The sequence below is a fragment of the Larimichthys crocea genome, chromosome VIII (genome assembly GCF_000972845.2).
Source record: "Larimichthys crocea isolate SSNF chromosome VIII, L_crocea_2.0, whole genome shotgun sequence".
In the NCBI taxonomy this organism is placed as follows: Eukaryota; Metazoa; Chordata; class Actinopteri; family Sciaenidae; genus Larimichthys; species Larimichthys crocea.
Window position 1 is genome coordinate 28,063,228 of NC_040018.1, and position 23,897 is coordinate 28,087,124.

The 23,897-nt window shown below is 45.6% G+C and overlaps 2 protein-coding genes across 2 annotated transcripts; one reads left to right on the top strand and one right to left on the bottom strand.

Annotated features, from left to right (window-relative positions):
• Positions 1 to 2,005: 2,005 nt before the first annotated feature.
• Positions 2,006 to 16,907, top strand: fgfr1b (fibroblast growth factor receptor 1b). The gene is made up of 17 exons (XM_027281819.1): positions 2,006 to 2,383; positions 7,229 to 7,373; positions 10,196 to 10,297; positions 10,381 to 10,553; positions 10,641 to 10,764; positions 10,855 to 11,045; positions 11,951 to 12,095; positions 12,182 to 12,372; positions 12,468 to 12,613; positions 13,197 to 13,318; positions 14,194 to 14,304; positions 14,394 to 14,584; positions 14,671 to 14,793; positions 14,876 to 14,946; positions 15,377 to 15,514; positions 15,758 to 15,863; positions 16,112 to 16,907. The coding sequence occupies exons 2-17, from the start codon at positions 7,265 to 7,267 to the stop codon at positions 16,193 to 16,195; spliced, it is 2,127 nt and encodes a 708-aa protein (XP_027137620.1). The 5' UTR covers positions 2,006 to 2,383; positions 7,229 to 7,264; the 3' UTR covers positions 16,196 to 16,907.
• A 3,214-nt stretch (positions 16,908 to 20,121) lies between these two features.
• On the bottom strand, positions 20,122 to 23,041 carry stc1l (stanniocalcin 1, like). The gene is made up of 5 exons (XM_019273535.2): positions 22,536 to 23,041; positions 21,372 to 21,514; positions 21,188 to 21,295; positions 21,005 to 21,108; positions 20,122 to 20,822 (listed from the first exon to the last, which is right to left on the bottom strand). Exons 1-5 carry the CDS (start codon positions 22,648 to 22,650, stop codon positions 20,528 to 20,530), a joined length of 765 nt encoding a protein of 254 aa, XP_019129080.1. The 5' UTR covers positions 22,651 to 23,041; the 3' UTR covers positions 20,122 to 20,527.
• Between the last annotated feature and the right edge of the window lie 856 nt (positions 23,042 to 23,897).

Sequence of the window (23,897 nt, forward strand, 5' to 3'; positions counted from 1 at the left end):
GTGACGTCCCAGACTTTCTAAAAACCTGGACGTAGTCTCTGTGAGTTTGACTGTCTAACAGGCCGTGTCTCGTAGTCTCGCGACTTCCTAAAACCTGGACCGAGCTCTCTTTGTGACGTCCCCCGCAAGACTGTCTAACAACCTGCAGTCCTGTCCCGCAGGCTAAATGACTTAGTATCAGAGACTGTTTTGCTGTGAGTTGGACATTTTAACATGGAGACTGACTCACTTCTGGAGCCAGCCTCAAGTGGATGTTAAGGAATGCAGTTTTTGTCTCTTGGATCTCTGATGTCGCATGTGTCCCTGTGACTCAGTGCGCCTCACAGAGCCCTGGGTTTCGTGGGACTGGAGGAGCTTAAACTTGTTTTGCTGCAGTCTTGGTAACTTTACTGGATATCAGTATTGAGCTAAATTAAAGATCAGCGATGCACAAGTGTCGGTTTGGTCAGAGACTCACACAAAGCGCTCTCTGTGTCAGCCCCTGCTCTGCAACACACCCGACTCAAACACCACAGTCATTGTTCACAGCCTGACACTCTCAAACACACATTATGCCAATCTGCCAATGATTCACAATGGAGTCCATCTGTGGGACATTCACTGTGTGTGTGTGTGGTGTGTGTGTGTGGTGTGTGTGTGTGTGTGGGGTGTTGGGGTATTAACCAGGGTTAGTCTAAACAGCCTGATTAGATCACAGGAGTGAGACAGACATTCAGAAGTTGACTGCACTCGATTTTTCGACTTCACAGAGAAAAACACACGTGGACTTTATGAAATATATAAATTCAGTTAGTCAACAAGTAAAGCGGAAAACATGAATCTAATATTTCAGCTGGGATGTGGCGGAGAAGAAGAATACAGTACATAAAAATGAAAATGCTCAAAAGTAAAAGTACAGCATGTGTATAAGTCACAACGCATGTGAGTTAAAGTATAACAAGTAAAAGTCCATGATGGACAGTAGCAGCCTGTCCTGTAGTTAGTGAAGGAATAAAATCGTGGTGAAATACAGCAAAGTGTACATTCTGAAATATAAAGAAAGAATAAACCTCCTGTTATATATCATGTTTATTGAAAATCATGCATGACGAGTAAAAGTACAGCATTGTGTATAAGTACAGCAGCATGTAGTTAAAGTATCAGAGTGGTTGCAGCGTGGGCCTGTTCGGTCCAGCTAAACTACAGTCTGGGGAGTTCTCGCTGCAGAGTTACTCGAGTACTCTGTCAGTGTATTAGTACTCGCGTCGTGTATTAGTACCTCAGGGGTATTAGTACTCTGTCATGTATTAAGACTCCTGTCAGTGTATTAGTACTTGTCAGTGTATTAAACTCTGTCAGTGATTAGTATCTGTCAGTGTATATGTCTAATATGCTGGTCGGTGTATTAGTACTCGGTGTACCTGCAGTGTATTAGTAACTTTGTCAGTGTATTCTGGTCATGGTATAGTACTCTGTCGTTAGTAACGCGGTGTGTATTGAGTACCTCTGTCGGTGTATTATACTCGTGTTTACAGTCAGGATTAGTACTCTGTCGTGTAATAAGTACCCTGCGGGTAGTAGTATTGGTCGTCAGTTATTGTAATCTGTCGGGTAGTATTATGTCGTGCTAGTAATTAGTACTGCTGTCCGGTGTTTAGTACTGTGTCGGTGTATGAGTAACTCGTGCGGTGTATTAGTACTCTGTCGGTGTATTAGTACTCTGGTAGGTGTAAGTAGACTCTGTCGTGTATTAATACTCTGTCGGTGTATTAGTACTACAGTACAAGCTGTGAATACTTCCTAACACTCAAGCTCCTCAGAGCGCACACGGGAGGTTAAAGAAATCCTTTAACTTCCTGCTCCTGCAAGACAAAGCGGACACACACACACACACACACACACACACACAAAACACCACAACACACACACACACACACACACACACACACACACACACACACACACACACACACACACACACACACACACAGCTCTGAGGAGCAGATTGCGCCACTCGGAAAATGGAGTCAATGAATGTGATGGCACGGGGGCATTAACGGAGCCGGAGGGTGGAGGTTCGCAGGGTGGAGGAGGGAACTCCCACTCGGAGGCGTTTCTTCAGTGACACCGTAAACCGGGACAACAGCGACTATGAGCGGCCGCAGTCTCCGCGAGCGCACGTAAAGAAGGTGTCCGCGCGCCGGGATGACTTCAAACGAGTGAAGCGCGCGAGTCATTTAAAAAAACACACCGTCATTAAGGAGCCACGCGCCTGCTGCACGTGTTACCGCGAGCTCCGAGCTGCTTCACGGTGTTACCGTCGTCTTCAGTCGGTGTTTACACGGAACGTGACCTTTGATTCACCGGATATAACGGCGAACCGCGGAGCAGCGCGCGGCCACAGGTAAGACTGCACGCGCACGGAAACACGCTTTACTGCCGTTATTTGTCTGATACCGATACTGCGCTTTGTCCGGTGTACTGCGCTTTGTCCGGTGTACTGCGCTTTGTCCGGTGTACTGCGCTTTGTCCGGTGTACTGCGCTTTGTCCGGTGTACTACACTCTGTCCGGTGTACTGCACTTTGTCCGGTGTACTACACTCTGTCCGGTGTACTGCGCTTTGTCCGGTGTACTGCGCTTTGTCCGGTGTACTGCGTGTGAGACAAGTACAAGAAGTATTCAGAGTTTTAAAGCGGCTCAGCTACAGTAGAAAAACATGTACAAATATTTCAACACGAGTAACTGTACAAGTTCAGTGTTGTTACTGCAGCAACGTGTACTCAGAGTATGAAAAGTAAAAGTACAACACGCAGTGAAATGAACATACTCCATAACAAGTACAAGTACACCATTGTTTACAGGAAAAAGTACAGCAACGTGTACTCAGGGTATCAAAAGTAAAGGTACAACATGCATTGTACATGTACATGTTACTGTGGTAGTTAGTGAAGAAATAATGTATCCAGATTGTAAAGTAATCTGTAGTATCAGTAGTAAAACCAGTAGTAAAAGTACAGCAACATGTACTTAAAGTATCAGAAGTAAAGTGATGACACGCAGTAAGATGCCTGCTGAGTGTTAAACCATCAGATTATTTAGTTTAATTAACTTAAGTAACTTTTGGTTTAATATATAACAGATTATTAACTACAGTTAAAGTTATACTGCACTGTAAAAATACTCCATTACAAGTAAAAGTACAGCACTGAAAGTGTTTGTTTAGGTACAGCAGAGTAAAGGTCCAACATGCAGTAAATGTTGTGTGTACTGTTACATGTTATGTATTATTGACTCGAGTAAAAGGAGTACTGCTTCATGAAAATACTCTGTTACAGGTAAAAATACACTGAAGGTGTTTAGGTAGGAGTACAGGTACACACTGCAGCTTTAAAGTTTTAAAATATGAATTATTATATGAACTGATGTTGATACATAACATGTAACTGAAAGATGAGCTGAGGTAATCTGAGTATTCTTTTTACTGTCACGTCTTCGTCTGCAGTTTGTGTCGTTTCCCAGCTGCAGTGTGTTTAATAATCTGAGTGTTCCGTCATCAGCTGAAGGTCTGAAATATGTGGAGTGAACACGAGGAGTGTGACTCACTCCTCACAGAGCGCCACGAAAACCTCCAACCAGAGAGCCACGCCGGGCCGAACGAACTCTGCGTGAGGTTCACGGCCTCGTACCTCCAGATCAGGATGGATGGATGATGGATGGATGATGGATGGATGAGTAGTCGGTGTGGTTAGTATGACAACTATTCAGAGCTGCCGGCCGGCTGCAGAATCTGGCGTGTAGGTGACGGCTTCAGCACGGGAAGTTTCGCCGCCGAGAGTGGCGAGGTTATTAAAAGCTGAGCAAGCGTCTGCAGAAAGAAACACCTCATCGCTGTGAATGAACCTGAGACAGAGGTTTGGATCACCTCTGGTGGAGGTTTGGATCACCTCTGGAGGAGGTTTGGATCACCTCTGGAGGAGGTTTGGATCACCTCTGGGGGAGGTTTGGATCACCTCTGGGGGAGGTTTGGATCACCTCTGGAGGAGGTTTGGATCACCTCTGGAGGAGGTTTGAGACTCGGCCCAGCCAGATGTTTTCAAAAAAAGTGTTAACGTATCCGTCATGTGTGAGGTTCTTCAGACACCCACGGTGACAAAATGAAAACAATCTGATCCCTGATCAGTTCAATAACAGGCTGATAACAGGCTTGTCTCACTATATATAACTTTAACCTGTGTATATATTTAAAACTTGAAATCTCATGTGTGTTTTGAGTTTGTCAGACCAAAGAAGAAAGAGTTATTAACCACCCAGCCAACTTTTAATGACTAAAAATATCCACAAGTTTATGAAATTAGGTGTCGAAATCAGGTCAAATCTGTCTGTCTCTCTGCTCAGGGTGGCCTCAGCGTGTCATCGAGCCTCCCTCTAAGGACCGCCCACAAAGATCCTGACTGTAAACTGGTGAAAAACTGTTTGAACCTCTGACTTCATGTCGGTAATATACTGTCCAAAGTCTTTTCACGTGTTTTCAGCAACTATCTATTATGTGTTTGGAAAGAAATCTCAGACACGCAGCGTTCAGCAAGCGGACAATCGTGATTGGCTACGAGCTAAAACATGACGTGTACGCAATAAGCTTGGATTTCCTTCGGGGTCAAAAAAGCAACGCGAGCTAAACTGTTATTGTTATGACGAAGCGGCGACCTCCATGTCACAGGAGTTCTTCCTCAGGTGTGCAGCGGCGCCTCCTTCTGGACCAGAGGAGGGCTGATCCGGATTACGACGTAGTCCAGAAAAACAAAGACGCTCGTCCTTAAAGGCGGTTTAAACTCGTGGCGTAACAACTATCGATGATAGTTGATGATGCTCTGACTTGTCGGTCACGTAGACGTTTGAATGAAACGAGTTATTAAAGTTATTAAAAACAAAACAAAGCAAAAATATGAACAATTCAGCAGCTGCAGCTTCTCAGCTGTGAATACATTGTAGTTTTCTAACCAAAACAGCCAACTCAAATATTTGGCAAATGTTGATGAGCATTTTTTACATTTCTCTCTGATTTCTGACAAAACACCAGTGTTCAGATGGACGTCATGTCTCTCTCTCTTTGTAAAGACACGACGACACAGCTTCCTCTGCGTTCAGCTTTGGTTCTGGTGAATATGTTTGGGTTTTAAACTAGAACAAGCTGTCGACATTTGTGCGAGCGAGGAGCTCCCTGTGAGCAGCACATAAAACTCTTGATTCATTAAGAGACTGCAGGCGTCCAAGTGTGTACTCCATATGTGTGTGTGTGTGTAACGTATTAATTATGTCTTTATAAACCTGGCACGCTCTGCTGTTGGCTCGTCATACTCGGGGACGCCGCCCCTCCACCACGTGCTGGCGGCCCGCGGGTCAGGCAGTGCTCGGTACCGTCCCGGCTGTCCGAGTCCACGCTGTCCATCTGGTTTATGAGGCTCATAAAGCGACGAGTGTCCTCCTGCATTAACCGTCCTCTGCTAAGTTAACTCAGATTGTTCAAGGACGAAGTGAAAGTTCAGGATCGTAGATTTCAGGTTTTCTTCTGACCGAGCTAACCACAGTTAGCGCTTCACTGCTTATCAATGCAGCTAATGTTAACATTGAGCTAATGTTAGCATTGAGCTAATGTTAGAAAATCAGAAAATGCTAATGTTAGCATTGAGCTAATGTTAGCATTCAGCTAATGTTAGCATTCAGCTAACATTAGAACATCAGAAAATGCTAATGTGATCAACATTAGCTAATGTTAGCTTCCCATCCAGGCTAACTAAGACAGATAATGTTAGCAGTTAGCCACATTAGCATTAGTTCCCAACCAGCTGGAATCAAAGAGTTAATTCATGTCAGAATTACATTAGCATTAGCTCCAAGATTGCTAATTAATACCTGAGTGTTAAAGTTAGCTTTACATACAAGCTAACTAAGATAGCTGATGTTAGCAGTTAGCTACATTAGCTTTATCTCAAATTTAGTAAAATCTCCAACATTAGCTTAGCTTATCAGTTAGCCATGTTAGCCCAAAACTAGCGAGGTCCATGACATTAACTTATGTTAGCAGTTAGCTACATTAGCATTAGTTCCCAACCAGCTGGAACCAAAGAGTTAATTAATGTCAGAATTACATTAGCATTAGCTCCAAGACTGCTAATTAATATGGATGTTTTTCCAAAAAAGCTAATAATAATAATAAGCTAATGTTAGCAACGAATTGACCTAAGCGTTAAAGTTAGCTTTACATACAAGCTAACTAAGATAGCTGATGTTAACAGTTAGCTACATTAGCTTCATCTCAAATTTAGTAAAATCTCCAACATTAGCTTAGCTTATCAGTTAGCCATGTTAGCCCAAAACTAGCGAGGTCCATGACATTAACTTATGTTAGCAGTTAGCTACATTAGCACTAGCTGGATCCTCAGTGTTAGCTTTGTTACGTTAGCTTTAGCTCCACTGCTACTGATCAGTGTTAGCATCATAAAGTCTGTAACTCAGCTCGGTGCTGTCACGTTATTCCCTGTTGGACTTGCTGAGCCCGGTTCTGTTAGCATGCTGACGGCAGATTCAGCTAGCAGCAGCTAGTTAGCGGTGACCTCCTTTAGCATGTGGCTAAGCTAAAGCTATGTGTCCATCACAAAGTGAGGCGAAGGTTCTTCAGTGTTGCCCCTCCTCAGCTGCCATACAGAGTCAGCACTGGAGGACTTTCACACCTTCACGCTGACACATGCAGCAAATGGTTGTGTTTGTTTTTGAACATCTGTCGATTCACGCTGTTCAGTTTGACGCCTGACTGACGTTTAATGGTCACAGGTGACAGGTGAGGTGGGGCGGAGGAACAGCTGACAACAGCAGAGGCAGAGCAGTATGTGTTTTAATGCAGGTCATTGTTATACAGTCATCCTGCCACATTTACATCCTCCAAAAACTGTGAGAGCGTCCACCTGAGGCTGGCTCCAGAAGTGAGTCAGTCTCCATAAGTCCCCATGTCCAAATGTCCAACTTCACAGCAGAAATAAACATGTTTACAGCCTGGTACAAAAAACAGTTTTGGTCTCTGTAGCTAATTTCCCCGTTCATGACAACTGTACTGAGGGTGAATTTATATACAACTCACCTGTTCACATTATATTAAGGCTTAAAGTTATGCAGGATTAAGAGCGTGGACGCTTTGACTGACAGGTGGGCGGTGTTACAGGTGTCTGTTTTAATCTACTGTCTCTCTGTTCACAGTCTGGAAGTCTCAGTCAGTTGATGTGTTAGGACACGATGTCTTCCCCCCGCTGCTTCCAGCTGCTGCTGTCCTGCATCCTGCTGGTTCTGCTGGTCCAGTTTCCTCGGGCTCAGTCCAGACCGGCCACAGAGGATACGGACACAGGTAAGAAGCTTCACAGATGTCTTGAGTGTGAAAGTCTTTGGTGTGTCCTCGAGGAGAAGATTCAAACGTGGCCTGTTTTTGTGCTCAACAAACTCCGGCTGTCGTCCAAGCAGCGAGTCAGTCGAGCGCTGATCCGGTTCATCGGTTTAATGTGACGTTTAAATGAATGTCTTTGAGAAACAAGACATCAGAAACACACAAAGGAAACTCTGACAGAGCGAACAGACGCCACAACAGACGACGACTTTTTAATTAACTTTAATTTACTGCAGCTCAGACCGGCGTCGTTGCTGCTACTGAAGCTGCGTCCAGATAAACTTCTGTCAGTTCAAACACGGAACAGGCTGAATTCAAAAGATTACTTCAGTTTAAATGTACTGAAAGTATCAAAAGTAATCCACGGAGACAGGATACAGATGTTTGTTTTTGTTCTTGCAGCTGGTCCTTGAAAACCTTGAAAACAGCCCCCTTTTGTTTAGCAAAGTCCTTGAAATTCAAATGATAACCATTTTTTAAATTGATGAGCTCGTCACTGAAACTACATTAATATGACTCTTAGTTTATACCGACTGAAGACTCCTCACGGCTCCTGACCAGCAAAATACAAACAGGAAGAAGTTTGATTTGTGTTGCGAGACACAGACAGTGAACCTGAGGGTTGCAAAATTCCAGGAATTTCAAAGTTGGAAACTTTCCACGGGAATAAACTGAATTTACTAAATTGAAGGTCGGTCCTTTTAACAGGGAACTAAAACATAGTTGGAAAATATATTTCGGCATCATGCAGGTCCACTTGAATATCGGCTGTTCCTCAGTCACATGCACACAGCACACTGCTTACTGCAGGGCTACTGAGGCCACTACCTGCACAGGTGATCTCTGTACCTGGACCACACTGTGCCTTAAAAATCTCCTTTTATATCCACAGTGGTCCTCTTTCATGGAGACCTTTAAGTGTTAGTTTCTCCTTTACATTGGGAAGGTGAGGGTATAAAAAAGATTCTTATTTTCAGGTGATTTATAAATGCATGAAAACATAGTTATGAAGATTATATTGAAAATAAAGATCTGACCCTCTGCAGCTTTAAGACGTCCGTTAGGGTTCAGATGTTTTCGTGCTTTGAATGAAAAACTTTTGTTCCTTTTTGTTCACTCGGGCTCTTTTCTGTTGAGTCCAGTGCTCGCGGTGCTGCTGGCGTGTTCGTTGCTTTCGGGCCTTCCCTCCTCTCTTTTGTCTGCGGGCCTCTTTCATGTTCTCGTCCCGGCTGTGGTCGCCGTGTGTTTGAGCCTCAGAGTTATATAAAAGCTTATGAAACTTTCCAATGAGCGAATTTCTTTAAGAGGAAAATGACTTAAAAAAAAAAAAAGTTTGGCTCTTTTTTGGCCTCCCGGCATCTGAAACTGGTTACAGAGATTTTTCATGGTGTAACCGAGGCTCTGGCTCTCAGGGTGCTGGTTATGGTCTGTGTATCCTGTCCAGACGCAGTAACACGGGCACACACACAGTCTGCTCTCACACACACACACACACACACACACACACACACACACAGAAAAAGAAACCCCTTCATCCACACACCTTCCTGCCCGTGTTTGTGTGCACATATATGTACTGTATACCTTCTGTGTGTGTGTGTGTGTGTGTGTGTGTGTGTGTTTCTGGTTCCAACCATCTGGCCTCCAGCTGAGCGTGAGTCTCTGTGATACTGTTGTTTTTCAGCCTGTAAATCCTTGTTTTTCTCTCTCCGTGGAGAACACATCAAATTTAGCCTCTCTGCTGCGACTGCTTTCACAAACAAAGCCTGCTTTCAATTTCCCACCTCGCTCGCTCGCTCGTCGTCTCTCAGATGAAGGTTCAGTCTTTTGAAATCAAACCACTTCCCTGCGTACACGGACGATAAAAACCGGTTCAGTATTCCCGTAAAGGGCCGTGAACCCAGCCCCGTCTGAGCAGGCACGCTGGTCTTTTTATAAACGTTTGATGTGTTTGACAGAAGTGTGTCATCTATATTTTCAGAGTTTTCACTCGGCCTCTCGTGTCTCAGGCGGTTGTTTTAGTACCGTGGCTTCTCCTGTTCACCTTCGCCACAAACACAGACATCCTCACTTCAGGGAGGGTTTGTCTGACTCTTGTGTCTGTATCAGGACGTTACTGTGGCGCCATGGAAGACGAGATCTTCACGGCGTGGGGAATAAAAACGACACGACGGCATAAGAACAAATATAAAGTGCATAAAAACGCTGAGTTAGCTTCTCTGCAACAAGCCGAGTGTGGATTTCCTCTTCTGTCTCTTCGAGTAGAAGTAGATAGTAACGTACTTAATAAGAGTATTTATACTGTATAACATGTATCCCACTAAAATACAATTAGAAAAAATGTAAACTAATCACTCCTGTTGGCTGGTGAAACACACACACATCCTTCAGTCTGAGCAGACGCCTCATCCTGACGTGCTCGTTCTGAGCATTTTGTTTGTGTCCACGAAGAAGAAATGTGATTTTCACATTTTGAAAGAAAGCAGCAGAAATCTGAGCGCGAGCACAAACTGTGAGCACGAGGAGAAATCACGCTCTTGAATAAAGATAGGACACTTCTCCATACTCGAGGGTGGTGCGTTGTTTGCATGCTGTTCATGGCCGGCAGATAGGGGGGAGGTCTGTGAGGGGCAGGAAGTTGTTTGGGTGTAGCACTGTGCTGTGGCTCCTGTCTGCCCTGTCGTCGGGCAGAGCCTCATTCACAGCGACACTTTAACAGAGCCGGGGTCAGAGCTCAGAGGTCAGAGGTCAGAGGTTGATGTGTTTTCTTTTCATTTCTTTTGTAGCCGACGCTGTTAAATCCTCTGAAGACGAAGAAGACGACGAGTCATCCTCAGAGGAAAACAAACTGTCCAACGAGCTGTCAACGAGCAACGAGAAGCTGCAGTGTAAGCCTCAGACGCTTTGTTCTCCTCTTTGTGTCACCGCAAGAACACACAAATGATGGTAATCATGGTGTTTACCTCGGCAGCGTTGGCGCCTCAGTGGGTGATGCCAGAGAAGATGGAGAAGCAGCTCCACGCCGTCCCTGCCAGCAGGACCGTGAAGTTTCGATGCCAGGCGGTCGGAAACCCCGTTCCCTCCCTGCGCTGGTACAAGAACGGGAAAGAGTTCAGGAAGGACCAAAGGATCGGAGGGTTCAAGGTGCGTTTGTCTGTCTGTGAAGAGGAAACGACAGGCGTCCAGACGGCTGGTTTCATTCCATTTGTTTCTTTCTCTGTCCTCGTTCAGATCAGAGACCACATGTGGACTCTGATCATGGAGTCAGTGGTTCCGTCTGATAAAGGAAACTACACCTGCGTGGTGGAGAATGAACACGGCAGCCTGAAGCACACCTACCTGCTGGATGTAGTCGGTAAGAAACACCTGAACAAGGCGCTAGCTGCACGAGCTATCTATCTAACAGCAGCTACAGTTTACAAACTTGTTCAACTTTGTTTTGCAGAGCGCTCTCCTCACAGGCCGATCCTGCAGGCCGGCCTGCCGGCTAACCAAACGGCGGTCGTTGGCAGCGACGTGGCGTTCGTGTGTCGAGTGTTCAGCGACCCGCAGCCTCACATCCAGTGGCTCAAACACATCACGGTCAACGGCAGCAGAGAGGGACCGGACGGACACCCGTACGTCCGCGTTCTCAAGGTGTGTGAGTCCGAGATGAACCGGATCGAATCAGATCAAGAGCTTCTGGTCTTCTTCTTCTTCTTCTGTGACTGAAAAATGGCAGCATCATGTGACTGTGATTGTATTTGTACCTTTGCTCACGGTGGTTGAGTTCGTCTGTGTCTCCGTTACACAGCACTGCTCTCATTTCTCTCTGACAGTAAAACCACGTCCATGATGGATTGCGGACGCATGATGAAAGACACTCAGACGCTGGTTTGTTGTGTCTGGCACGTAGCCACGAGCTGTCCACGTATTATTGTGTCCCTGAATACAACGAACGTCTCAGCTCGGTTATTTACTCGTTTCTCAAACACAAATGTCAGAGCGTCAGTCAGAGTCTGGAGCCGGACCAGTTAGCTGCAATTATACCCAAGATTTAAAAGTTGAGGCGACTAGACGTTAGTATTTTAAATCTCATTCATGTTTACAAGTTCACAGTCTTCTTCTATTTGCCTTTGTTGGTCCGTGACGTCCCCGCAGACTGTCTAAAACCTGGACGTAGTCTCTGTCTCAGGCTAATCTACATATCAGCAAAGAGGCGGGCTGAATCACGCCTGGTTGCTGAAACAAGCCACCTGTGAGGACACCCACCTGTCAGTCAGTTGGACATTTGAACATGGGGACTCACTTCTGGAGCCAGTCTCAGGTGGATGTTAGAGGAACTGCAGTTTTTTGGCGCTTCCTGTTGTTGGCTTCACTTCATAGCCACGGAGGTTGCTGCTTTGGCGTAGTTGATGAGGTGATTGTTGGACAGGAGGCTAGTTAGCTTGATGGACGTCCTTACGTCCGTCACTTTAGTATCATTTATAACCATCAGGAGGAAGCAAAGCTGAGCGGCACCAACATGACATCTCCTTTAACTGAACACGTTTCTTGTTCAGTCTGCAGGTTTGAACACGACCAATAAAGAAATGGAGGTGTTGACTCTGAGGAACGTCACCCTGAATGATGCGGGGGAGTACACCTGCCTGGCAGGAAACTCTATCGGATTCTCTCATCACTCGGCGTGGCTCACCGTCGTCAACGGTACGTCACCGTGTTCACAAACTCAACTCGTTATCCTGCAGAAACTGCCTCTGATCGTCTGATCTGACGTTTGTCTCTCTGTTCAGACCTGCCACCGTCCCCGCTGCCCTCTCAGACGTACCTGGAGATCTTCATCTACTGCCTCGGCTTTTTCATCATCATCATCCTCACGGCCACGGCAGTCATCTGCAGACTGTGCTGCGCGCCGAAGAAGAGCGACTTCAGCAGCCAGTTAGCTGTCCAGAAGCTAGCCAAGAGCATCCCTCTGAGGAGACAGGTAAGACGTCTGTCTGTCTGCTGTTTCTTGTGCAGACAAGAGGTCCAAAGACAAACCTTTCCTCACTTCACGTTGTACATTTCCTCCCTCGGTAGGTGTCGGTCGAGTCCTCGTCCTCCCTTCAGTCTGGGATGTGTTTGATGCGTCAGTCTCGTCTCTCCAGCGCCGCCACCACCATCCTGGCAGGAGTGTCGGAGTACGAACTTCCCTACGATCCCGTCTGGGAGCTGCCACGTGACAGGTACGACCTGCCCAAAACAAAAAAGATTGTGAGTGCAGCTTCAACAGCAGCACAGAGACTCGACAAAGTCAGTCAAAGGCAGGGTCAGCTGCAGGTCAGAGCAATTAACTGCAGCTGTGCTCTGTCTGTGTGTGAGTGACTGCTGAGAGACACAGAAAATCTCTAAATGAAGCCCCTCCAACTAGTGGACACTAATGCCAAACGGTAGGTGGTATCAAAAAGCCCAAATGAGCGTGAGCATCCTCATCTTGTCGACCATGTGAATGCTGAATTTCAGTGTGTGAAGTTAAAAAATGTGACCTGGGGAGAGAGAGAAAGAACAGGTGCCCCGTGCTCCTTTGGGAAATTTCTCCTCTCCAGTTTACAAGGGAGTAGATGGGGCTGTCGGTGGGTGATCCTGGAGCATCAGTGCGTCTCCCACCAAAACTATAAGTCTGACAGCTTCAGCAGTGATATCACTGCGTAGCCCACGAAGTTTCCTACGTTTCTATGTATGAATTATTTCTGTAGAGTGACATTTGTGGCCACGAGAATACTGCCTGTTATTAATGTGATGTAATTAAAATGTGTGTGTGGTGCTCAGGCTGACGCTGGGGAAGCCTCTGGGTGAAGGATGTTTCGGTCAGGTGGTTCTGGCGGAGGCTGTCGGAGTTGACAAAAATAAACCGACGCGCCTCACGAAGGTCGCCGTGAAGATGCTCAAAGGTGAGAAGAAGAGTCTGTAGGAGCCATCGTTCATTTAGTGATAATAAATAATGATAAACTTTATTTTATTTAATTTTAATTAAATAAATTCATTTGGAAACATTAAATATAAGAGATCCTGTAACTTTTAGTTCATCCTGCTCCATCATCTTCATCACAGCTCGTAGCATTCGTACGTCCATGATTAGGAGCTAAAATGTGACGGGGAGATGTTCTGGAGGTGAAAGAGAAGAAGAGAAGTGCAGCTCCTCCTGTGTGAACTGTCCACCTTCTGTATTTTAGCCTGTGGTGGTACGTGTAGAGTGTGAAAAGTTTGAGAAGCTCAAGATAGTTAAATAAACTGGACAATTAGAAATAACACAAGAATCAAATGTCCAACGCTTTTTTCAAAGTATTTTGAAGTCAACAAACCACATCTGTGTTTGTGGTGTGTCGTTCGTGAACGTATCGTTCAGTTTGAACTAATCTCTTATGAGTCTGGAGTGATACGTACTCTCAGTGAGTGATTCGTTCCCTCGCCACATGGCATCAGCTCAGTCAGGACAGGAAACAGAAACAATTAGTTCACGACTCAACTGTGAGTCTCACTTAAAGGACGAAATGACTCATTCAGTTCACCCTCTGAGAGTTAGTGATCCGAACTTCCCAACACTGCTCTGTGTTTAGTATTCATCTGCTTTTATGTGTTTGAGTTTTAGATTTGTTTTATTTATCTCCAAACATTTTTCCTGCGGGGGATTGTTTATGTGTTTCTCATGATGATGTCTTGATGAATTTCTTTGTCTCAAAGTTTATTTTGAAGTCAGATCTTGACTCGTTGAATCATAAGAGATCATGAAGATTGCTTCCCGTAACGTGAAGCTTGTTGTGTGCAGCGGACGCCACAGAGAAGGATCTGTCCGACCTGATCTCCGAGATGGAGATGATGAAGATGATCGGGAAACACAAGAACATCATCAACCTGCTGGGCGCGTGCACGCAGGACGGTGAGCATGTGCTTCATGTGTGACGTCTGTCAGTTGTTGTTACGTCCGATGTTAAAGGTGACACCTCCTCCACCTCCTGTCTCCGTCAGGCCCTCTCTATGTGGTGGTGGAGTACGCCTCGCAGGGGAACCTGAGGGAGTGTCTCCGCGCCCGGCGACCCGTTGGGTTGGAGTACTGGAGCGGATCCAGGCAGGTTTCTCTGGGCAGCTTTGAGCTGATGGAGCTGGTGTCTGCGGCGTACCAGGTGGCCCGAGGAATGGCGTACCTCGCCTCGAAGAAGGTCGGTTCACACGTTATATACTGACTTTAAATAGGTTTTATTTTGCTGTATGCATTCATATCATGAAGCCTCCTCTCTCTCTTCAGTGTATTCACAGAGACCTGGCAGCCAGAAACGTTCTCGTCACAGAAGATAACGTGATGAAGATCGCCGACTTCGGCCTGGCTCGAGATATCCACCACATCGACTACTACAAGAAGACCACTAACGTGAGGCGGACCAGCTTCAACAGAGCCAATGTTAACGTCAGTGATGAGACGTGTTCTGACCCACGTCTTCATGTCCCCACAGGGTCGACTGCCCGTCAAGTGGATGGCACCAGAAGCTTTGTTCGACCGAGTCTACACGCACCAGAGTGATGTGTGAGTTTAACAAGAAATCTTCAATCAGAGAGAAATGTTAGAATTCTGTTTAATAAATGACTCAACAGTCAATCAAAACAACTCATCTAAAACCTGGACGTAGTCTCCGTGACCGCAGACTGTCTAAAACCTGGACGTAGTCTCCGTGACCGCAGACTGTCTAAAACCTGGACGTAGTCTCCGTGACGTCCCCGCAGACTGTCTTAAGCCTGGACGTAGTCTCCATGACGTCCCCGCAGACTGTCTAAAGCCTGGACGTAGTCTCCATGACGTCCCCGTAGACTGTCTAAAACCTGGACGTAGTCTCCATGACGTCCCCACAGACTGTCTAAAGCCTGGACGTAGTCTCTGTGACGTCCCCACAGACTGTCTAAAACCTGGACGTAGTCTCTGTGACGTCCCACAGACTGATGGTGTTTTTCTGTATCAGGTGGTCATTCGGAGTCTTGCTGTGGGAGATCTTCACCCTCGGTGGGTCTCCTTACCCCGGGGTCCCCGTGGAGGAGCTCTTCAAGCTGCTGAAGGAAGGACATCGCATGGAAAAACCCTCTGCATGCACTCAGGAGCTGTGAGTACAAACAGAGAACAGTCAGTGACTCTCAGGTGATTTCAGGTGCTTGTTTTGTACTCGAGTATTTTCTGATCATTTCACAGCAGCACACAGGACTGTACATAAATGTTTGAAACACGATGCATCAGTATGAACAATCTCATGATGTCACTTCATGTTCTTTAACTACTTTAACCACGTTGGTACCGGTCTCGTCAAGTGTCATCCAGCCCGGTCCAGTAATGTTCCATGTTTCATCAGGTACCTGATGATGAGAGACTGCTGGCACGCCGTCCCATCTCGCAGACCGACTTTCCAACAGCTGGTGGAAGATTTAGACCGCACTCTGTCTCTGATGGCGAACCAGGTAAAGTGATTCAGTAGAAACAAATATGAAGATTTAAGATCATAATAAATGTTTGAAAATGAAATGTTGAGTTGGCTCTAATGTGTGAACTAACGATTCTGCTCACAGACCAGCTGACACTTAAACAGTTAACACCTCTGCTTACACTTCAGCTGCTTTCAGTGTCTCCTGTTGCTGCTTTCATCTCATCACGTTTGTCACAACTGTTTAGAGTCGTGTTTCACCACTTCATCTCTCCGTGTCTTCAGGAGTACCTGGATCTGGCCGTTCCTCTCGTCCAGTATTCTCAGGTCGGCTCTTCTGTCTCGGCTCATTCCTGTAACTCCACATAGGCGTCGTGGGACTCGTTCCCTTCCTGGATCACCTTCATACCGCTTCCTCTGCTGCGCGGGGCGGCGGTAAATCCCCAGACGAGGCCGAGCAGAGGAGCTCGGACGAGCTGCTTCACTGCCGTCTATCAGCAGCAGCCTGATGTGAAGAACAGCTGGACCGAGCCGGACTCCCCAGCAAGGCCTCAGGAAGCAGCTCACACACCATCCCATTCATAAAGGGTGCAAAGACTGAGTTCACCCGCTGATAGAAGACTGTGGGAGCCGGGCTCGGCTCCGGTTCTGCCCATTGCATTACTGCTTTGGTAATGTTAATAATAACGTCAGTGTGAATATTGTAAATAATAGTTTTGTGTTATATGGAAGACCAAACTGGACGTATAAGAGATGAAGGGACAATTAGATGAATTTAATACACAACTATCTAAATAAATCTATAAATGTTAAATTTGACTTTTTGTTTCTGCCAGGAATTAATCACATTTATAGATTTATTTCTCAAGTTCTCTTTGTGCATTTGTATTCATTTATTTATTTCCCACTAATATTTATGTTTCTCAGTCTGCAGTGATGTCATGTTGCCAAAGATGTTCTGATCTGCCAGTGTTACAGTTCCACATTGCACTTATCCTCCAGCTGATCGCAGCCTGCCATTGACAGAAAATGCTTCTAGTTGAATGTGTCAAATAACTAACAGTATTAAAATCCTTTTGAATTTTTCCTGCGCTTTGATTTAATGTACAAAATGTGATAATTTGGTGTTTGGAAACTGTTTATATTAATGTCACAGCGCCCTCTAGAGGACGAGGGGGAAGTCAGGTGACCACAGAGTCGCTTCAATACAGGACGCCGCGAGTCAGCGTTGTTTATTGTAGTCGTTCCCTTAACGAACCTAAACACGTTTATTATTGTGACCATGACGACAGCATATCAGTGGAACAGGCGTGCAGAAGTCGATGCTAACCCTCGATTCATGAAACTTTGTGCGCGTTGTTTCTGCATGACGGAGTTGGTTTTCCTCCTGAGCTCCAGCTGATCGACCACAGCTGATCAGGGTGGGCCCGATTTAAGACCCGCTTCCGACCAGAGGCGATATACTGAGATAACCTGAGTCAACGAAGCATCTGACTTCCATACACGAGACCTGAAAACGTTTCCTAACCTTAACCGTGTGTTTATTATTGCAACCATGACGACAAACGTCCGTTTTTATAAAATATAAGATGTATAAATCCAAAAGGGGGCGACAACGCTGCAGGACCACCAGAGGACCCCACTGTGTCTGTGCCGTGTCACGGTCCTCGTTTGGTAACGTAGGCCTGTAAGTGTGAAAGACCTTGAAGATGAAGATAAATCACACTTGTTGAATATATGTGTGTGTGTGTGTGTGTGTGTGTGTGTGTGTGTTGTACCAAAAAAAAGATGAATTGTGGGAAGAGAAGCTTGTTTTTATCACACACACACACACACACACACACACACACCTCTTCCCCCAGCGTTGTGTTTCGTACGAAGGAAGGCCCCGTGCATCACGGCCTGTCTGTGACTTCTTATTCCCCATGTAGCCGCTGGCTGACTTTAAGAACACGTAACCGGTGCTCTGTGTATTTAGTTACCGCCTCGTACTAAATTGAATCAGTCTGAACGGCCTCTGGCCTCGTTCATCGCTCCGCTTCCTGTTCTCTGCAGTAACCCGGTCCAGTTTCCCCCTCAGAGATCTCCGGCTTCCCTGAAACTCTGAATTACTTCCAGAGAAAGTTTTCTCCTTCTCGTCGTGAATCCTGCGGACACATCCTGAGCTCGAATCTCTGGTTCACCTCCAAACCAAACCATAAACCCTCGTCTGCTCCATGCTTCTATTACGCAACGCTCACCTGTAAACACGCTAATGACTAGCAGGTGTGTTTGTTGTGTGTTAGCATGATGACACGTGGTTCAGGTCCAATACTTCATGTACCTGCAGAACCAATGACATGCATGCATCATGGTTAACAAGATACCTGCTGAAAACATGAAAACATGAAAAATCTGCGTCGACGAAGACGACGGTGAGATAAAAATCGACCCTCTGTGGTCGCCATTTCATCTGCTCTAAGAGAACAGAATATTTGAACTTTTTTAGGAACAATTTTTTATCTTTAAAACTAAAGAAGAAGAAAAAACATTAGAAATGGAACCAGATACTCAGATTTTGGTGTTTTCTGGTCTGATGTGCGTCTGTTTGGAGGCTCCTAACTTTGACCTTTGTGTTCTTTCTTGAAATAAAGTTTGCTTCTTTATTCCTGCAGAAACCTTCAGTAAACACACGGCGTGTTTTCTTAGAGCTTCTGTTCAACAGATCGAACTCCTGGAGACTGAAGCCGTGAACAGACGGCTGTCAGCAGTGACACCTCAGCTCCCCGCTGAGCTGCTGGAGGTAAACACACCTCTGTGTAAAGAAGTGTGTGTGTGTGTGTGTGTGTGTGTGTGTGTGTGTGTGGAGGGGGAGGCTGGTCATCTTTCTCACCTGGCCTGATGGGAGTTAATGGGTCGTAACACTGAGGTGAGGAGTCTTTACCGTGTGTGACAGATGGCTGAATGAGAGCCATCATGGTGTCACTTCACAGCACCGAGCCAACAAGCCCGGACAAACACTGAGGAGGAACGAAGTCATTTACCCCGAGAATCTTTTACTTCAGGCAGGAAATGAAATATATAAATACATGAACATAAATACAGACTGGCAGTTTTATCTCAGCCTAGAATATAAAGACACATCATCATGTGTTTATTGTGCAAGCATGAAAATAAATGAATCGGCAAAGTAACTACAGCTGTGAAAAATACATGTCACATTATCGCCACCTGGTGGCTTGTCCACAAACTGCACAAATAAAAGATACAAATATTTTGTAGTTTTGGAGCAGTACTACAAGAATAACACTTTATTTCACATCCTGTTACATCACATTTATATCACACTATTATACTTACACATATCTGTGTGTTACCTACAGTCACAGCACTCTGGCTCCTGATTGGCTGACAGGGATGATGTGACAGCTCGTCTTTGGTCTCCTGGATGAAAGCCACTTACACAAACTGGGACCACAGGAACAAGAAAACACATCATAAATAATCAGCTGTCTATATGCAGTAAATAATCAGATGTGTGTGCAGTAAAGTATCAATAATCCAAATACACAAAGAAGAACAAGAGGTTCACAGCAGTCAGCAGCTTCTATGGACATGATGGCAGAGGAGCAGAGAGTGAAGAGGACGCTGACGGAGGAAGCTAAGAAGAGAAAAGGAGAGAGTGAGCGAGCAAGAAGCCGCCGGACAAGAGTAAATGTGGGACTGACTTTTAGTGGTTGGTGAGAGCTTGGTGAAATAAAAGGCTGAAAGACAGACGCCGAGCTGGGCTGACTGCTGCTGGACTAGTCAGTGAGATCAGCTGTTGCTGGGGACCTGGATGATGATTGGCTGTTTGATCAGAAGTAATGTAATCAGAACAAATACTCGAGTACAGCTGAACATAGTCACAGTGTTAAAAAATAATTAAAAATATTCTTTGTGTATTCTGATGTAGGCTACTAAAGAAATTAGGGGTGCAACGTATGGCCTGCGTTCCCATCAGACGCTCTGAGTCTTACATCAGGACAACGACCCAACAGACTTCAAAATTCACCCAGACGTGGAGTGTCGATGAGAACCCGTGCAGAGATCTCAAACAGCATTTGGAAGAATGAACCCATCAAATCTGGAACATCTGGAGCAGTTGGCAAAAGAAGAGTGACCAGAACAAAAGATCAGATGTGTAAGAAACTCACTGATGGAGTTTTGTGTTGCTGCAACGCAAACAAGAGAAACACACGACAACACTGAAATGATGCATTATGTTTTACTTGTGCATGTTTTGATCATGAAGAAAATCACACGAGACAAAGTCATCATTGTATAACATTGTTTATTTCTAACCGTCTCAGGTTTTTACATCACATCAGTCAAACTCTTTTTAAAAAAACATAATCTCAGACCAGCAAAGCCTAACGGGAGTCATAACGAGCTCCACGACCAGCATGAAAGCGTCCTCCGACCTCCGCGGCCTCTTTCCCTCTCACACTACATTAAATACAACAGCCTCATAAATTAACCTGTTTAAGAAAATAAATATCAGTCGTGATCGTTGCAATCGGCCTCTGTTCAAACATCTGTGACGGGTTCTCAGTCAAGTTTGTTGCAACTGAGAAAATCTGACTAAATAATAATAACATAATTATTACCCCCAATCACCATCTAAAGCTTTTGGCTGCAATCATTGTGAATCAATGTGAGGAGGAAGTGTGTGTGTGACTGCTAGTTCTCGGCTTTAACCCCTCCCTCCACGTCGTCCACAGATCTCTTCCTGGCGAACAGGTGGGTCGGGTCCCGGCCTCTGAAGCCGGGCTGGATGTTGAACACGGGCATGTTTCTCCAGCTCGAGGGGTTGTTGAAGGTGCCGGAGCTGGAGCCAGTGGTGCAGGGTTTGTTCTGGACCAGCTGCAGGAAGGTCTCCATGTCGGGGCCTAACCTGGCCATGAGGCCGGTCCTCACCGCCGCCACCGTCTGCTCGTCGCAGGCCTGCAGGGTCTGCAGCAGAGTGCTGTAGTACCTGAACAAGAAGGAGAAGAGGTCAGGAGCTTTAAATCCACGTCTTCTCACCATGCAGCCAAAGCAAGAAACACACTGCCTCCTTTGTGCATCCATGTATGTATTTTGTTGATCCTCTGAGCTGGTCTAAATGTTACGTGTCCAGTTCTAGAGCTTGGTCATGGTGTGTGTGATCATGCTGACCTGTTGGGGAAATGAGTCGGCACTTGCACCACCTCTCCGATGGCGTCAGGGTTGGTTCGAGCCACAGTGCAGATGTCCAGGCTGGTGTAACAATCTTCTTGCACCTTTAACAGGACAAAAACAAACTCAGTGAGCAGAGAGGCGCGTTGACGTCGCAGTGAGTCCGAATCGGAGTTCACGAACCTCTGCGATCATCCTCTGGAAGATGTTGCAGCGGCGGATCGTCTGGAAAACCTTGGCTGAGATTCCCTGGGAGATGCAGTGCAGACTTTTCTTCACAAAGGTTTTCCCCTGAGGACAGACACTCACAGGTGAGACACACAGACAGACACAGACAGGTAGATGGATGATGGACAGACAGACTCACCTCTGTGTTGAAGGTAGCAGCTGTGTGGAGGAAGAGCTCACAGATTTCATGCATCCCGTCGGTGTCACACGTTGAGTTTTCCAGACAGGAGAAGAATCCACAGCCGACGGACACGGCTCCGTTCAAACATCTGGCCACGTCAGCTGCAGACAGAGACGCGTTCACGTGAATATTAGAAAACAGAAAAAGTCTGGACTCGTACGTGTGAACTGACAGCTTCATGACCGGTGCAATGACAGAAAATACTTTGTTTAAAGGTCTCCTTCATTTAGAGTTTGTCATTTCCTGATAAAACGTCGTTTGTGAGGTCACACTGATGTTGGACGAGACGGCCTGGCTCTCAGTCTCCGCTCTAATTCATCCCAAAGATGTTCTATCGGGTTGAGGTCAGGACTCTGTGCAGGCCAGTCAAGTTCAGTCAAGCACACCAAACTCTCATCCATGCCTGTACGGACCTTGCTTTGTGCACATGTCATGTTGGAAAAGGAAGGAGCCATCTCCAAACTGTTCCCACAAAGTTGGGAGCAGGGAGTTGTCCAGAATCTCTTGGTATGCTGAAGCATTCAGAGCCCAGCTCCTGAAGAACACACCACAGCCCCCCTCCAGACTTTACACTTGGCACAATGCCGTCAGACAGGTACCGTTCTCCTGGCAACTGCCAGACCCGGACTCGTCCATCAGATTGCCAGATGGAGAAGTGCGATTCGTGACTCCAGAGAACGCGTCTCCACTGCTCTACAGCGTGGGACCTCATAAATGTGCCTCCGGAAGAAAAAAAACATCCCCATAAACTCCTAAAGCTGCGAACGGTGGATCATCATAATAAACCCTTTGGATTAAGAACGGGAAGTCACTTCAGTTCATCTGCAAGTCAAGGCAGGTGAGCGAATACTTTTGGCAGTGCTCATAGTTTCTAACTTCAAATACTTTTTTTAACTTACTGTTTGTTTTGCACCAAAAACACAAAGACACTCTGAGAGATTCTGATTTAAATGATTCAAGGAAAAGTAGAAAATGTGAAGAATTCAACTTCAACCATCATCAAGTCTCTGATTAGTGAAACTAAAGCTCTCAGGTAAAGAAAGAACAGAGCAAAAAAAACAAACTCAAAAAGTACCTAAAGTGCAGTACTCGAGTAAAAGTACAAACAGAACCATGACTCACTCGGGCTGTTCGCGGAGAATCGTGCCCGGCGGGGAGCAGCTTCCTCCGGCAGCAGCTCGAAGCAGGCGGCGGAGCTGAGCCCGAGGAGCAGGAGCAGAGCGGAGCCGGGCAGCATGTCGTCTCACGGGCTGTGGATGCTGGTGCTGAGGTGGTTCTGGTTCAGGGTTCTGGCCTTCCTGATGGTGCTGGTGCAGCTGCTGGTGCTGGTGGTCCCGTCTCACCGTCCACACCTGGTATTTCTATCGGAGCGGACCAATCAGAGCGCGTCGTTCCCGCGGGGGCGCTGTTAATGATTTGTCCATGGGTGTAATTAACCCACGCAGATAATTAGAAATTTCCACACAGAGCAGGAGTTACACGGAGTTTCCGAGCACGAGACAGACTCTTCAAGAAATCCGAGTTCTGATCTGCGACGAGAAGAAGTCCAGTGAATAAAGAAGCAGCAGAGACTGTGATTAAAGTTAAACATAGAAACAGGCAGCGCCACTTTGTCAGTCAGGTCACGGCTGTTTGTTTCTGAAGTGACTCAGTCAAGGAGAAAAAGCTGCTGAGTGTCAGTGAACGCAGCACGGACTGATTTAACGCGCTGCAGCCACAAATATGCACTGTAAAACAAAGTGTACCTGAAGTACTCAGTGTTTTATATATGCACTGTAAAACAAAGTGTACCTGAAGTACTCAGTGTTTTATATATGTATGCACTGTAAAAACAAAGTGTACCTGAAGTACTCAGTGTTTTATATATGTATGCACTGTAAAAACAAAGTGTACCTGAAGTACTCAGTGTTTTATATATGTACTGTAAAAACAAAGTGTACCTGAAGTACTCAGTGTTTTATATATGCACTGTAAAAACAAAGTGTACCTGAAGTACTCAGTGTTTTATATATGTATGCACTGTAAAAACAAAGTGTACCTGAAGTACTCAGTGTTTTATATATGTATGCACTGTAAAAACAAAGTGTACCTGAAGTACTCAGTGTTTTATATATGTATGCACTGTAAAAACAAAGTGTACCTGAAGTACTCAGTGTTTTATATATGTATGCACTGTAAAAACAAAGTGTACCTGAAGTACTCAGTGTTTTATATATGTATGCACTGTAAAAACAAAGTGTACCTGAAGTACTCAGTGTTTTATATATGTATGCACTGTAAAAACAAAGTGTACCTGAAGTACTCAGTGTTTTATATATGTATGCACTGTAAAAACAAAGTGTACCTGAAGTACTCAGTGTTTTATATATGTATGCACTGTAAAAACAAAGTGTACCTGAAGTACTCAGTGTTTTATATATGTATGCACTGTAAAAACAAAGTGTACCTGAAGTACTCAGTGTTTTATATATGTATGCACTGTAA

Bases quoted from the DNA above. Each gene is read 5' to 3' on its own strand.
- fgfr1b (XM_027281819.1), top strand. From the start codon at position 7,265: ATGTCTTCCCCCCGCTGCTTCCAGCTGCTGCTGTCCTGCATCCTGCTG. The intron at 12,373-12,467 runs GTAAGACGTCTG...CTCCCTCGGTAG, and splicing joins GCATCCCTCTGAGGAGACAG to GTGTCGGTCGAGTCCTCGTC. The intron at 15,515-15,757 runs GTGAGTACAAAC...ATGTTTCATCAG, and splicing joins TCTGCATGCACTCAGGAGCT to GTACCTGATGATGAGAGACT.
- stc1l (XM_019273535.2), bottom strand. From the start codon at position 22,650: ATGCTGCCCGGCTCCGCTCTGCTCCTGCTCCTCGGGCTCAGCTCCGCC. The intron at 21,515-22,535 runs GTGAGTCATGGT...CTCTGTCTGCAG, and splicing joins ATTCTCCGCGAACAGCCCGA to CTGACGTGGCCAGATGTTTG. The intron at 20,823-21,004 runs GTCAGCATGATC...CTTCTTGTTCAG, and splicing joins CCGACTCATTTCCCCAACAG to GTACTACAGCACTCTGCTGC.